Source organism: Heteronotia binoei, chromosome 9 (assembly GCF_032191835.1).
Source record: "Heteronotia binoei isolate CCM8104 ecotype False Entrance Well chromosome 9, APGP_CSIRO_Hbin_v1, whole genome shotgun sequence".
Lineage (NCBI taxonomy): Eukaryota > Metazoa > Chordata > Lepidosauria > Squamata > Gekkonidae > Heteronotia > Heteronotia binoei.
In genome coordinates, this window is record NC_083231.1 from 63,560,855 (window position 1) to 63,575,350 (window position 14,496).

The 14,496-nt window shown below is 41.6% G+C and overlaps 1 protein-coding gene across 2 annotated transcripts in view; it reads left to right on the forward strand.

The window, feature by feature from the left end:
- MGAT4D (MGAT4 family member D) overlaps positions 1-14,496 on the forward strand; it is an 87,402-nt gene that overhangs the window by 18,316 nt on the left and 54,590 nt on the right. The window contains exon 1 of one of the 2 annotated variants that reach the window (XM_060246724.1): positions 2,276-2,438. The exons of the other annotated variant lie outside the window; for it this stretch is intronic. Within the exon in view, the coding sequence (XP_060102707.1) occupies positions 2,348-2,438 (91 nt within the window). The 5' untranslated portion in view covers positions 2,276-2,347. Of the gene's footprint in view, positions 1-2,275; positions 2,439-14,496 lie in introns of those variants that run through there. 2 annotated transcript variants of the gene reach the window in all.

The following is a 14,496-nucleotide window of genomic DNA, read 5'->3' on the forward strand; positions in this document are numbered from 1 at the left end:
TAAATTACAGTTACATAGAAAAAATGTCTAAATTTGAACAATAACTCAAGCTGTCAGAATAAAAAAAATTGCAGTGTTTTGCAAGAATAATCACTGTAGTTTTTGAATATTCAGATATTTTTTACACCAAAAAGAAGAATTTTCAGACAAGTTGTTGTCAGCCATTCCTGGCATGAAAACTGTCTCAGTAACAAAGTTATGGACCTTAATATTTGAACTGTTACATGAAACTGCCTCACACTTGAGGGGAGGCAGGAATCAGGTGCTCAGAATAAAAGATGCATTTAATTGGCCCACACATCAGTGTCCTACAGTGTAAAAACATGATTTAAATGCTAAATTTATTGCAAAAGTCTGTTAGCTACATACAGGTTTTTTTCTGGAAAATGAGGTGCTGAAATTCTCAATAGAGAAACACATGGGTGCCCCTGATTAACTTTGAAACATTTTTTTAATCATATTGTTTTCATGAAGAGGTTCTGGAACTCCATTCCACCAGAAGAAAAAAAGCCTTGGCTATATATGTGTATTATGGTCCATGTTGCAGACAATAATTGTTCAATGGAAGTTCTTTTAGCTGATTATTCTCATTATTTTTTTTACCCACAAGTTCTTTGTTTCAGAAATCACACTGAAAGCTCTATAGGAAAAGGCTGACTTTTTATGTTGCTGTAACAGCACACTCGTTATACATTCCAATACACTCATGGGCACTATAAACAAATAATTATCATTTATAACAACTATTAAGAGGGCAATAAACCTGTCCTTGTAAAATGCTAAAGAAAGGTCACACCAGCAGGAGTTAAGAAGCTTAATGTATAGTTTAAAACGGCTTCAGCTGCAAAGTAATTTTTACAGAAGATGTGCTGGCTCTTGTCCAACATATTCAGTAGACAACTTCCTTCTCTATTTCCTGCCAGTTTCTGAAATCTGTCAATTATCTTCTGAGCATGACATTAATGTCAATGATAGGCAGGAAAGGCACATAGTCAATCTTGGTAATTGCTACTGAATTCTGAAAAACTCCTCCCTGAAGATCTGCCATTACTGAGACTGAAGGCATATCAGATGATCCAGAACTGAAATAAATGTTTATTTTAGGACAGATGTGAAAAATATAAAAATTAGTGGTCACAAGAGGTATTTTGTGAAAAATAATACTGAATGACATCTCAATATTCATTTTCACTAATACAGTGACTACTTATCAGCATACACTTAGTTCTTGTATTTAAGAAGTGAAGCCCAACTTTCAAAATACTACAGCCTGAGATTTGTTCATGAAAACTACTACCTTAAGAAACCTGTAAGCTTTTCTCTCTTTTTTAAACTCTATAATAGAACTTGAGTAAGGGCTGTCTCAAGTGATATCCAAAATGCTTAACAGTTTTTTTTAAAAAAGCACTCAAAGTTCAGAATAGTTGAGTTGCATTTGTTCCAATGAACAGGGTTTAACAGTGCTTTGACTCAAGTAATCGCGGATTGTTGCTTTATTTTTGCTTGAATTAAACTGCGTGTGTTTTTAATATCCTGGACTAGATAAACGCAGCGACTAGCCCTACAGCAAACGACCTCCTTCACTTAAATCAGTCTTCTGACATACTTTGGAGTTGACTGCAGAAAGTGCTGTGTGTTATTAGAACGTGTGTTCTTATTCAACACCTGGGGTGGGCTGGCGTTCTTTGCTCAGATTCCGTGTGTCAAAGGCAACTCCCTCCACTGTCCCTCATGCAGTTTTCTGCGGAACATTCTCCTTTGGACAACTGCCCAAAGGGATTAGTATTGAAACGCTCCTCCTCCAAGAGGAGCGGGAGAACCCGTTGACACGAGGGGGACTCCTCCCAGCTCGATCACCTCGTTGTACCACAAAAGTCTCCAAAGGTGGTTGTCGACGGGCGGCGGGGGAGGGGGGAAGCAGGCGAAGCGCTTCTTCGGTATCTGGTGAGAGAGACAGTGGGCTGCTGTTGCCCTAGGTTCAAAGGGGCGCGACACCTGCAAAGGAGCAAACGCCGGAAGGCGGCTGATCTGCACGCCTGCAAGCTCCTCTGTGAAAACGGCTGGTCGACAGCCTATCTCCGCCAGTCTGATAAGGCTGCCACCGGGGAGCAGCAGGGCGCAAGGAAAAGCCCAACCCCGACCCGTGGGCTGAGGAGAGGAGAGGAGAGGAGAGGCTCAGCGCCGCAGTCGGCGAGGAGCGAGCGACTGGCTTCTCTCAGCCCGAGCGACACGCGGCGGAGGAGCGGCTCGCTCGCCCAGGCGGCGGCGGCGTGCCGCTGCGGTTGGTGGCGCCGTCCCGGGTGGGCACCTGAGGAACTCTTCGGCCGCCTCGCCGCGTAGCCAGGAGATGAGGCTCCGGCTGGGCAGTGCGCTGACCTTGGTGTGCCTGAGCGCGGTCTTCTCCTTTACTTGGTACGCAGCCCGGAGCGGGAACGAAGGTGAGAAGCGAACTGGGGCGGGCGGCAAAAAAGATCAACCCCAAAGGCGCGCTACAAAACAAAGCCTCTCTCGCGCGCGCGCGCTCCGGAGTCTGGGGAGGGCTCGGCGCACACTTTTTTCCGCGCAAGCGAGGAGGAGAAGCGGAAGGGGTCCCCTGAACCCCCCCCCCCTTGGCCCTCTTCGGAGAGCCTGCCACTTCGAGGATCCTCGCGGGGAGGCGGGCGCCCCTTGGTCAGCCCGAGCTCTGTAGCTGCAGCCTCCCCGGGCCGGCTCCCACCAACGACCACCTGGCCAGGCAGCGGCTGTGAGGTCACGAGCGAGAGCTGCTCCATCCAGTCTGAACGGCTCGCGGGTCGAGCCAGCAACCCCTTCGCGGGGCTCTGGTTGATTGCTCTCTGGCCTCTTGTCTGTCCTGACCCAGCGGCGCGACACCTCTTTTGGGCCAAGCCTAACAAGCTTTCGGAGAAACTACAGTTGAAATACAGGAAGGGTCAGTTCTCCAGAGCCGCGCAGGGGGATGAGAAAAGACCTCGTGCTCTTTCAGGCAGGGAAATCGCGCAACATTTATATTCATTCGGCGGTGGTTGGCGTCCCACACCTCATTAGTAAGCATATTTCCGTGGAACTGCCCTATGCAACTTCCGTCTAAAGGCATGTCCTTACAGGAGCTTTTTCATACTGTTGAGGCATTCTAAGTACAAATTTAGAAAAGAATACAGAGTGGAGTTACCACTGGATTTTGGCCAGCATTCTTAAACTGTGCCTCCTGCGGTGATTTCCTCCGTCTGCCACACGGACTAGGCACTAAGATCAGTGTAACTGCTGTACAGTTTCCCAGAGTTTGGTGACATGTTGTATCCAGTGCTTTCAAACAAAAACCCTACCCAGATCTGCCTTTCTTTTATTCAGTATCAGAAGGCCAATGGACTTGCCTTGAGACCAAACTCCTTGACTTGAAAATGACTATGCTTAATTTCAATTGAATTTACACTCAAAATCTATGCATATTTACTAAAAAGTTCTCACACATTTTATTCAACAGCATTTACTTCTGCATAAATGTCATTACTATTTAATTCGTTTCAAAGTAAATGTGCATATAAGTTATGTCCCCAAAGGGATATTTTTTTATTATTACAGTAGTGACTAGGGGGACAATAAGTACTGCACAGCATCAAAGTAGTGCTGAGTAGAGCAAATGCATTTACTTGCAGAATGTCTGCACACATGTATCAGTCCTTTAGTTTACTGGTCTGGCTACTATCTGATAAATATTTTAGCAGGACCAGAAGGAGGCAAAATCTGGTATTGGAGCTAAGAAACAAAGCAAGGGACTCCAGTTCTTAGATCCCTATAACATAGGGTTTCATAGCCCCGCCACATTTTCCAAACCCTTCCAGTTTTTCTGCTTGTAGCTTCAAAATACTTCAGCAACTAATTGATCCAGCCTAAATTACACTTTTAAACTCCACTGAACTAAATGGATGCATATGCTAACCTGAGAAGTACTTGAGCTTAACTAGATCATTTTAACTACTCTCAGATTTTTATTCTATTACAACATAATCTCCATTTTTATAGTCTACTTACATGTTTTGTGATATCAGTTTTTTAAAGATGTGATTCATCTTGGAGGAGACCTAGAGAGTTATCAATATCTTTTAAAGGTTTTCTGGGATATTTTGGGAGCAGAAAACATTTACCTCTTCAAAACTACTGTTTATAAGAACTAATTTAAAATTACTCTGGTATCAGCATGACAGAGGGCATAGACAGAGTATTGCCTGATGCTGTTCCATAGTCAGCATCAGCTTTGTCAACAGTACAATAGACCTGACTGATTCAGCCAAGGAACTAGCTTCTTCTGAAATAAGGAAAGCATGTATGTTTAAATGTAAAATGCAAAATACTAGAAGTTACTCACACTTCTTTATAACCATTTCAAGTTAGAACCAGTTCTCCTAAAAATACTTTTAAAATTTAAATTGTTTCATTTTCCAGTGAACAATAAAAGGGAGATTTAAAGAAATATTTTAGGATTGTTTTGTTACAGTGGGCAGTCTTAAACACATTTAATTGGAAGTGTATTTCTACTGATGTTCCACTGAAATCAACAGGCTGATTTATCATTTGTATAACAATTATTATTTCTGCATTTCCATACGGTGTCAGCTGTGTCTTATCTGTAATGACTGAGGGGGGGCATGTGTATACACACATCTGGGACTCAGCCAGTAATAGCTTTGAGCCACATAATTCTCATGTGTTTACATACATGTACTTCTCCAAATATAAAAGATGTGATGAACATGCTATGAAAATAGATGTTTCCATCTTTTCTGTAAAATATGAAGTAACTCTTCTGAATATAGCTGGCTGATCACCCATGCACATTGTAAATATGTTACCTGAAGGGCATTTTTTAATCACACTTTTTATATTCAGGTACAGGTACTTGAATTAAAAAATGATATTTCTTTCATCCTTGGGCACATACATTTCAGTCACCCATATTTTCAGCAAAGTTCATGAGGATGGGTGCCCACCCCAACCTCGTTTTGAGGGCATTTCGGCTTACACCCTACTGACTGAAATGTGTGACACCATTCAAGACTATGCAGTGTGTATATTTTCTACTCTGTAGCTAAATACAAGAGAGTGTACTGACTCCAAATCACAAACTTGAGTGGCATACTGTTGCAACCTCCCTAATGTGAGCTGAACAGTGATATGCTAGTTTACTACTCTCTGAGCATTACACATAATTTAGACAAGTGCATTGGCCACATGCACAATGACTGATGATGCACAGTGGTATCTTGAATTGCTTCTATATAAATATGTTTAAATTAAAATTAGAGTGCTTTGGTGGGATTTGAGGGTATTGGTATGTTTTTGTCTGTGCTGCTAGATTGTAAATGATTCCTCTGCTGCCACTAATTTATCACAGTGCAACTTTGTGAACATCCATGGAACTGTGGCTGATGACCACCAGTCATTCAAGAAAGACATTCATTTCCTTTTATTATAAGCATCTTGCACAAAACTGGCACACACTTGTGTGTTTTACTACATTATGCTATGAGATTTATGCATATGGCCACATGTTTAAAAATGATGTGTGAAATCATTATTAAAATCCACTTGATGTAAACTAGAGAGAAAGGCTTTTCTCTTGTTTTAATATTCTTGGGCTAATTACAAAGTTAATGCACACATATTTCCACCACTATCTAGATTTATATATATATTTTTAAATGTGACTTCGGGGGTCTTGGCCTGCTTTTAATCTAGCTGGTTTCTTTCCTGTAACTTTTGTTTTAAAAGAGAAAAATTGTCCCTGCAAAGGAACAGTGTGAGAGGATAAAGAAATGTGATCAAATAGGACTTGCTGTGGAGTCTACATTTAAAAACATCAGTACTTTTAAGGTTCAGGCTTATGAGCCATCAAGTTTTAGAAATTAGATCTATTTCCCACTTGGTTCTCTTTTAAATACCCTTCGTATTTTTGTGCTATCTAAACAGTATCTTCTGTTATATGTATTGTTACTTCCTTTCTTCTAGCCTGGTAAGTATATTTTTCACTTTCTGAATAATTATTAGAACTTGTTTTATTTTGAACCTGGTTTTGGTGTGTCATGCTAACTGTTGACTGGGGTTTTTCTCCCTGTGAGTTTACTACACAGTATTACCCCTTAATTACTGTAACAAAAAAAAAATCTGAAATTAAGACTGCAATACTATGCACAGTTACTTGAAAGTAAGCCCCACCAATCTCTAGGAAACATGTATAGGATCACATTCTAAATGTAAAATAATCACTTTGGTATTTGTTTTGTCACTGCATACGATGCTAACCAGGGCTTTTCTTTTAGAAAAGGTCCAGCAGGAATTCATTTGCATATTAGGCCACACCCCCTGACATAAAGCCAGCCGGAGCTGCGTTCCTGTGCATTCCTGCTAAAAAAAAAAGCCCTGATGCTAACATGCAACAGCAGATGAGATACACCTAGGGTCATAGCTGGCACAGTGCCCTTTGCCAATATCTTTAGGACTCCCTTGCCAGGTGCCTGCTAATGTGCGATGAGGAACTTTATTCTATAGGGTCATGGTACTTGTAGAAATGTACACCCTGTAATTTTTAACATTTGTTAACATTTCTAAGTGAGATAAAAAATCCCAAGCCCTGTTTCAACCCAGTAGGCAAGGGGGAACATATAATGTAAAAAGTGTTTGAAGCTGCCTCCATTTCAGAAGCAGTTTGCTGTGTAGCATGGAGGTGTCTGTTGGGATGCTGTGACCAGCCCTGCTGGTTTTGCTTTTGCTTCTTTCCCAGCTGTACACCTGTATCTGATCTGGCTATGCCTGCCTTTTCCCTCTTCTACTTTAAAGCACTCTAGATAAAGAGGCCTGCTTAAAAAAGAAAAGGGAGGATTGTTGACACCTGGGAGGCTAAAAGTTTGTTATTTCAGCACAAACTTTCATACCATATTTTGTCAGATGCATGGGATGTATTTCAGTTTATGCTGAAATAACATTTAGTTGATCTGTAAGGTGCCACAATGTTCCTGCTCCTTTTTGCTGCAACAGACTAATACTGCTGTCCCTTTGGATCTAGAGCCCTCCCTGGCCACCGGCTGTTCCTTAAGCTAATACCAAATGATGGCAGAATCCACTGACATAACATGATGTGGTCTGATTGAGATCCTGGCCATCAGCCTGCGTATGAGTATATTATTGCCTCATGCCCATTCCTCTAACTTATTTTACTGGAAGAACAGCAAAGTCCTTTCTATAGTTGCAAAGGTTTCTGAATTACTTTTATCACTAAAGGAAAAAAGTAATTTATCCTTTGCATAAGGAATTTATGCTTTGCATAATTTGCATGTCTACCTTGTGAGTTCATAACCAATTCTAAGGAAATGCAACCTTCAAAAGAAGTAATTTAAAATAAAATTCTCAGGTGATCAGGGATCAGAGTTGGGTTGGGACTTCAGTGTGTATAGAGCGGGGACTCATCCCCACACTATTTTCCCAACCTGACATGGCCCTGGGACATCAGTATTTGCTCTGCTGCTGAAATGTACACATTATAAATCTTTGGTTAGCATGGCTTTTTTTGAGCAGGAACGCACCGGAACACAGTTCTGGCTAGCTTGGCCAGGGTTCCAGCTGGCTTGACCAGGGTTCAAAGGGTGTGATGTTTACCCATGCTAGTTGTCACATTTGCATTCCTGCTTGGCTTGAGGGCAATGGCATGGCACAGTGTCTGTCCCAAAGGGCTATCAAACACTATGCTTTGATGATAAAAATTCAGAAGCCTCTACTCGGGGTGGGGGGATTTTATAAAAATCCTTGTTTCCAGGGCTTTTTTTTTTTTTAGCAGCAATGCAAAAGAATGCAGTTCCGGATGGCTTGCTGTGAGGCATATGTGGCCTAACATGCAAATGAGTTCCTGCTGGGATTTTTCTACAAAGCTCTGATGGTCAGTATATATTAAGTTTCCCCTGAGGAACAAATAGTGGCTGCCCAGGGCTAGGTTTGGAAAATACATGTATGAGGAAGGCCCCCTCTCCATATAGACTGCAGTCTCAGTGTAAATTGCCCCCCCCCCCCCATACCTGGGAACTGAGTTGAAATTATGGAACTCCCAGAGCTTTTCTGTCAGCTAGAGAAGTGATGGACCCAGGAAAAGTATAGGATGTTATTAGGCTTTTAAAGTGGAATCCAGTATGGTGTGGTGGTTGCTCTAGGTTCAGATCCCAACACTGCCATGAAGCTCATTGACTCTTTCTCAGCCTAGGCTGCTATACAGGGTTGTTGTGAGGATAAAACAGAACAGGGGAGAATTACCTGCTGCCTTGAGCTCCCTCGAGGAAAGGTGGAATAAAATGTACTAAATGGCAGTAAAATACAATCAACAGTAGGAAAGCCCATGAAAATTTATACTTCTTTAAAAATTAGTCATCAAGTAGCACAAGACTCCCTTTGGTTTTTTTCTGCAATAAAATAGCACAGCTGTGCCTCTGAAAACCGTTTACTTAATTATAATTTATTTATTTAATGCTAATGTTATATATATTTCTTTACTTTTTTGGTTACTCCTCCCAAATACCTGATGGGTTCAAAATGGAGGCAGGAGTTTATTTTGGCCTAGAATATCACTTCTGTTTTGCACATACTTGAATTTACCTCAGTACTTTTGTTGACATGGAGTGAACAATGCCAGAGGGCACCAGTGCCCTCCTAGTAGGTACCAAACCTGGCATCCACCAATCCCAGTGGATCCATGGATGCACCCTATAAAGTTCCACATGCCAGCCAATGATAGCCAGCTGTCTAACGATCAGCTATCTGGCAGCTCCATCCTGGAAGTGGCAAAAGGGAGCACACAGGAGAGGCTGCTCCAAAGCTGCTATTTGTCCCTCTGGGTTTGGTCATGCTGCACAGTGCTTCTAGGTAGAGGAAGACCACTGGATATGCATCAGGCCTGACTAGGGCCTTTAAAAAGCTTGAGGGAAGTGGCTGGCGAGTTTTTGTTCCCAGAGCAGAAGGGGATAGAGTTATAGCAGAGGAAGGGGAATAGGATAGTGCTAAATCCCCACTCTGTCTGAAGCCAAGGGAAGGCACTTCAGCCAAGCTGAACCTTCGCATATGAGGGTTGAAGTCAAAACCAGACAGCTTTGTCTATTGGTGCATGATTTCTCTACATTTACATTCTTAGCTTCATCACTCATAATTCCATGTTAATTATTGTATGCCACTGTGTGTAATATAGCCAGGAGATTGTCTGGTAGCCAGAAGTTCTAGTTCTTTTAGTGTTATACACCACTAGGTGGTGAGCTAGACTTAATTTTGAGACAAGAGATGCTTCAGAGGTGGTTTACCATTGCCTGACTCTGCATCATGCGTCCCTGGTATTCCTCGGAGATCACCCATCCAAATACTAGGCAGGGACAACCCTGCTTACCTTTTGAGCTGATATCCAGGTCAGGAAACCATGTAGGAAAACATGGTTTTGGTTTAAGTCATACAAAAAAAGTTGTATGTGCATAGTATTAAAATAGAGATTATGTGTTCTCAGGGCTTTTTTTTAGCAGGAACTCCTTTGCATATTAGGCCACACCTACCTGATGTAGCCAATCCTCTAAGAGCTTACAGGGCTCTTAGTACAGGACCTACTGTAAGTTCCAGGAGGATTGGCTACATCAGGGGTGTATGGCCTAATATGCAAAGGAGTCCCTGCTACAAAAAAAAGCCCTGTGTGTTCTCTTGAGGTGATCTAAAACCCCCAACATTCATAGAAGTGGCATTAGATTTATTATTGCCTTGAGATGAGTGACAGCCAGTGTGGTGTGTGATTAGAGTGTTGGATTGGGATCCGGGAGACCTAGAGTTTAAATGCCCCCCTGCTATGACCTCAGGCTAGTTACACACTGTCAGCCTGACCTATTTCACAGGGCTGTTGTGAGAAAAAATGGAGGACAGGAGAAAAATGTAAGCTGCTTTGGGTCCCTATTGGAGAGAAAGGCAGGGGATAAATAAAGTAAATTGATTGATTGATTGATTGATTGATTATCTAAAACTACATGGAACAGTGTATAATTTTCTCCACTTTTTAAAAACTAAAGGATATTCCACAGAGGATATTGCAAATTTAAGAACAGAGACAGCAGAAAAGAAAAGGGCCACAACCTTTTTCCTCAAGCTATTTTCTGCTCAAATGCCCTCACTTCTGCTTTTCTCCCTACAGTAGAAAAATAGAATTGACTTGTATCCATTTCTTCTTTTCATTTGAAAAAGCAGTTTAGGCACTCATTTTGAGCAGAAAACAACTGGAATGGCAGTGGTTCAGTAAAACCCACCGTCTTCATGCTATTCTGCTAAAACTTGCTGGTTTTAGTTTTTGGTTTAAAGAAGGAAGTGGAAAGTTATTCAAGACTAAGCATATTGTCTAGTTTGGCTGCTCACTCCCATGCAGGTTTCAATAGGGATCTCTAATACTGGTCTTAAGCAGCTTTTCTTTCAACTCTTGGCATAATGTAGGGCTTTTTTCCTCTGAAAGTCTATCTGATTTATTTAGGTTTTCTTGGAAATAAAGCCTGTTTTCACTAAGAACAGGAAAAGAAGCAGGGGTGAGGGAAGAGCACAGATTAGATGAAATCACACCTGCCAGGCTGTCTCACAGTTACCATGAACTTGGCTGAAAGGAAGGAGTGTGGCAGACAATGACAGTACAGAGATGGAAGGCCAAATAAGAGAACCTGCAAACACAAATGCCAAAGTAAACATATGTGTATTACTCTGGTGCATTAACAAAATGTCAGCTCTGTAACATTCTGATCAAGGTGACATAAGTTGGCCATAGTTTACAACAGGTAGCAATTTACAAATATCTGGGGGTCATGATTCAGTCCTCAGGGTCAAAGAAGGCTCATCACGAATATTGTGCCAACTCTGGTCATACATCGACCCCGGCCATCATTAGGTTTTTTCTTACGAAAGGGGGGGCATTTTATACCAGCTGCATTAAAACTGTACTTGGCCAAAACAATACCTCAACTCACTTATGGAACCATGTCGGATCCAACCTTATCAAGCTTCGACTCTTGAGAAAATTCAGTCCAAATTCTTGAGAGCCATTTTCCACTTTCCAACCTGTGTTTCCAATGCAGTATTATGCTTGGAAACCGGCTTGCTAAGGATAGAGGCTAGGGTGAGCCTACTTTCAATCACCACTTGTCTCAATCTCAGCCATTGCCCCACGAACATCACATTGCTAATTTTAAAGGATAGATATTGTTCCTCTTGGGTTAGAGCCATTCATCAGAAATTGTCAATGCTTGGCTTTTCACCTGAATCTTTCCAGATAATGGCCCTGGACCAAGCCAGGGACATAGTAAAACAGAGATTACAAGACATTGAGAGACAGAATGATATTGCCAAGGTCTCAGATTATTTAGTCCCCCCCCCCCCCCGGGAGATATGTGCTAGCTCCAGCCTCCTATCTCTCAAATCTAGCAATACCATCCCACAGAAGGGCCTTTTCTATGGCCCGTTGCAATATCTTTCCTTCACAAGTCGTCGAGGGCCGCTTTAAAAAGGTGCCTATGGCTGAGCGGGTCTGCCCTTGTGGTGCAGATAAAGTGGAAACGATTGGCCATGTGTTGCTTGGGTGTGGCCTTTACCTAGGCATACGCGCCAGGTACATCTATTCTGTTTGAGGGATGCCTGGGGTTCTCTGATTATAAAATCAGAAATATGCTGTTATCAGATTCTAACCCCCAATTTACATCTAATGTGCCAAATTCTTGGTGGCAGCTAAGAGAATTCGTGAAGATTATGTAATGAAGGGGTCTTGAAACTGTCTGTTTTTTAATTATTTTTGAATATTCCCAAGCTTGTATTTTACCTTATCCTAATCCCTGAGTACTCTATATACTACCATAAATGCTATTGAAACTGAAACAAATGTTAATCAGTATATTCTAGTTAATATTTTACTGGAGCTGTATAATCTTTTAATTTTTTATCTGTATTTTTTATATCATATGTTTTACTTTTTTAGGTCCCTCTAGATTTGTACAATTTTTCTGGGGGTGTTGTTGGTCTGCATTGTACTGTGTATTTGGTCATGGACTGTAATAAAGGAAATTGAATTGAAAGGTGACATAGGTGTTTTAAAACAAATATGAGACAGAAAAGTCTTTTGTGTGACAATCTCTTTTCTTTGGTGCATTTACTCCTTCTTGCCTTTCTAATTTCTTAATAAATATATTTTCCACACATAATTATCCAATTGCATTGTACAGTTTTTTAAGCCAGTGTGGCCTGGGACATCCATGCAAGTAGGTCAGTTAAGAATGAAGTATTCTTCCTTACAAAAATACTTAGAAATGGGGTGGAATTCTGTGAGCTGATCTCCTTAAGAGCAGTAGCAGAGTGCCTATACACTTTTAGTAAATGTGCAGGTGTCCCCATAAAATGGCACTGGGCCAGAGAGGAAGCTAATTAATCCATGAGTCTCCCAGGTAAATCTACAATAATTAAGTTGTGATGTATGAAGCATTCACAAAATACAGTGCTTGCTTTATTATTGCTTATCTCCTCATGAAAACAGATCTTCCACAAATATAATCTTGAGCTAATCTTAGCATTTTACTTGAAACTGATTAAAGTGATTTGTAAACAAGAACAACTGAGGTTGCTTTGTGAGAGGACAGAGTTCGAGGCTGAGTGGGTGCTTGTAGCCAGCTGGAGAGTGGTGCTTCTGTATGGATCTGTTTGAGTCTTTTGTCTGGTGTGTTGCTCATTGAGCAGGGTCTGTTGGCCTGGGGCTGATTGCAGGCCCCACTCTTTATTGGCAGGGAGGGCACTTATAGGGAAGCCGGAATATACATTCAAATAAATAAATAATACTGTTGCTGCTGGTAGGTGGGGGCTGTGGGCCTCTGAACTGTAAGACTTTTAGGCAGAGGTGGTGAAGAGTGAAAGGCACTGAAGGGTGCTGAAGAGTGAGAGTTGAACGGCTCTTGGCCTGTGGCTCTTAGTCTGGGGGTCAAGCCTGAGGACCCTGCATCACTCTAGATACCTTGAAACCACTAACCAGTTATAAAGATAGAAAGCCAGCAGGAGAGTGAGGATATCCAGTGTTTTGCAGAGAGTGCCAAATTTATGATTATCTATTCACTGAGTGAAAATGGTGGGTGTGTTGCTTAACAGAGCTCGTGACTCTCAGGGAGCAGGTTCATTCCCTTGAGGCTAGGGTTGCCAAGCTGGAGAAGCTGAGGCAGAGGGAGAGGCAGCCTGTACCCAATTTAGTACAGTGGAGCTGACTACATCACAAGTGGTGTTTGTTAGGGAAATATAGAGGATGAGAGACATGGCTAGGTAGGAGCTGACAGGTAAAAATGGGGTGGAAGAGGAACAGCACTTGGGAATACAGGCCTGGAGAGAGGCTTGAGGAAGAGACCCTCAGGAACTTACCAGAACACGCACACTCCTGTGCTGACAGCTCTTCTGCTGTTGTGGAGGATGAGAATCTTGAGGTCCAAAGGCATCATTCTGAGGAGAAGGAGGAATATCATCCCTACTAAGGACACATTTCTGGGAATAAACCCAACCGAATAAAATGGGACTTACTGCTGAGTAAACCAGTTTAGACTGCACCCTGGCAAAACAATCCATAGCAGGTTTACTCTGAATTCTACTAAAGTCTATTTAGTGGGGCCTGCTCCCAGAAAAATACTCTTAGGATTTAACTGTTAATGTAAGATCAGTGTTCAAAACAGGAGCTGCAGAACAAACCTAACTCTTTTGCAGCATGATATGGTATGATACCCTTTCCCCTGCTCATGGCTTAGTATTAAGACTGAATTTACACAACCCGCTTGAAGCACTTTTAGCCCTCTTTCCTATTGTTGTTGTTAGAGTGTGTGCATGTGAAAAACCCAACAACAATTTTAACTGTGTGTGTGTCAGGTTTCTGACATTTGAAGGCCTATGCAATTCCTTCATAGGTATGCTCCCAGAGCAGTGTGAGACCACACAAAGGTCTAAGTAGGATGTATTCTTCATATCACTATTTAAAACTTGATGGAGCTGATGGGAATAGGGTTAATTGGACCTTTGGCAATTCTACATCTCTTGGCTGTAGATTTTTATCTGGAATACAGTGGGGAGGGGGAAGACATGCCACATGGATTTGTTTTGAAAATATTGCAAGCACTTTTTAAAAAATTAAAGTATTGCTCTGACTATCATGGGACCAGTTTAGATATCTGACTTATATCTATAAACAATAAAAATCATCTGCCCCATTTTCGGAATCATTCATGGCTATTATGATGCATAGTTTTTCTTTGGAAATAGAGTTATTATACTCTTATTATATCTGACTTTTTTTGCACTGCACAGTACTATCAGATCTTGCCAGCCACATACCAACATACTTCATTATTTGTTTCATGACTGAATAACAGTAATATCCAATACAATGCAGGCAGATCTGTCTCTGTAAGTGTAGAGAGTAGAGACTTTGTCCAATTTTTGAGCAAA